This window comes from Palaemon carinicauda, chromosome 6 (assembly GCF_036898095.1).
Source record: "Palaemon carinicauda isolate YSFRI2023 chromosome 6, ASM3689809v2, whole genome shotgun sequence".
NCBI classification, from domain to species: domain Eukaryota; kingdom Metazoa; phylum Arthropoda; class Malacostraca; order Decapoda; family Palaemonidae; genus Palaemon; species Palaemon carinicauda.
Window position 1 is genome coordinate 54809772 of NC_090730.1, and position 1383 is coordinate 54811154.

The 1383-nt window shown below is 40.2% G+C and overlaps 1 protein-coding gene across 1 annotated transcript; it reads left to right on the forward strand.

The window, feature by feature from the left end:
- Positions 1-26: 26 nt before the first annotated feature.
- On the forward strand, positions 27-870 carry LOC137643001 (uncharacterized). Its single transcript, XM_068375859.1, has 2 exons — positions 27-224; positions 469-870. The coding sequence occupies exons 1-2, from the start codon at positions 27-29 to the stop codon at positions 868-870; spliced, it is 600 nt and encodes a 199-aa protein (XP_068231960.1).
- Positions 871-1383: the final 513 nt, after the last annotated feature.

A 1383-nucleotide genomic window follows, 5' to 3' on the forward strand; every position in this document is an offset into this window, starting at 1 on the left:
AAAAGGAAGCCGTTATATATGAACCGATGACCGCTAGGGCGTACCCCGTAGGCGACGCGCAGATACATCGCCCTAACTCTGCGAGAAATAGGCAAGGGCTACTGCAAAGTGGGCAACTGCAGTTAAAGAAGCGAGCCCCAAAATCTATTAGAAGTGGCACCTTGAACGTTGGAATCATGACAGGACGTGGAAGAGAAGTTGCCGATATGATGGAGAGGAGGAAAGTACAGATTTTGTGTGTGCAGGAGACAAGATGGAAGGGAAATAAAGCCAAAGAGATTGGAGCAGGCTATAAACTTTTTTTATATTGGATGCACAGAGCGAGGAAGGAATGGAGTTTGAATCATTCTAATTGGAAAGCTCATGAGTTGTGTTTTGGAGCTGAAAACAATATATGATAGAATAATGCGTATGAAACTTGAATGGAATAGAGAAATACTAAATGTTATCAGTGTGTATGCACCTCAGACAGGTTGTCCAGAAGAGGAAAAAGACGATTTTTGGAGACATCTGGATCAGGAAATGATTAATATACCAAATGAAGAACTGCTAATGATAGGAGGGGACCTAAATGGTCATGTAGGGATAAATAGCCAGTGCCTGGAAAGAATACATGGAGGATGGGCTTTGGGAGATGTGAATCAAGATGGTGAAAGGGTTTTGGACCTTACTGTAGCGTTTGATATGGCAGTAATCAACACTTTCTTTGAAAAAAAACCAAAATATCTTACAACGTATAAAAGTGGTTGGCAAGAATCCTTAATTGATTTTGTATTACGTAGAATGGTACATCTAAAAGAGATAAGAAAACGTAAAATATTCCCAGGAGAGGCTGTAGCTCCCCAGCATAGACTCTTGACAGTAGACTAGGATAGAAAGGAGGATTTTAGTCGAGCTTGGCACCTGAGATTATGAGGATGTGGATGAGTGGTGGGAACGGAGCAGCAGTATTCTGAAAAGAATTGGCAGAGAAGTTATAGGGATGTCAACAGGAAAAGGGCCAAGAGACAAAGAAACTTGGTGGTAGAGTAATTATGTACAAGAAAGAATCAAGATCAAGACAAATGCAAAGAAAAGGTATTATGAAACAGGCACTGAAGAAGATAAGGAGAGAAGTGCATTAGGAAAGAGAGAAGAAAAAGTGGCGGTGGCACAGTCAAAACAGCAAGCATTGGATAATGTATATGAGGATTTGGACACCAAGGAGGGTCAAAAGAAGATTTACAAGATTGGTAAAGGAAGAAATAAAGCGACCAAAGATATTACCCACGTTAAGCAGATAAAAAGTGAGGATGGAGTGGTAATGTGTAGCTCAAGTGATATAAAAGGAAGGTGGAAACAATAATTTGAAAGATTGCTGAATGAAGAAAATCCGAGATCTAT

Bases quoted from the DNA above. Each gene is read 5' to 3' on its own strand.
- LOC137643001 (XM_068375859.1), top strand. From the start codon at position 27: ATGACCGCTAGGGCGTACCCCGTAGGCGACGCGCAGATACATCGCCCT. The intron at 225-468 runs GTACAGATTTTG...TATGCACCTCAG, and splicing joins ATATGATGGAGAGGAGGAAA to ACAGGTTGTCCAGAAGAGGA.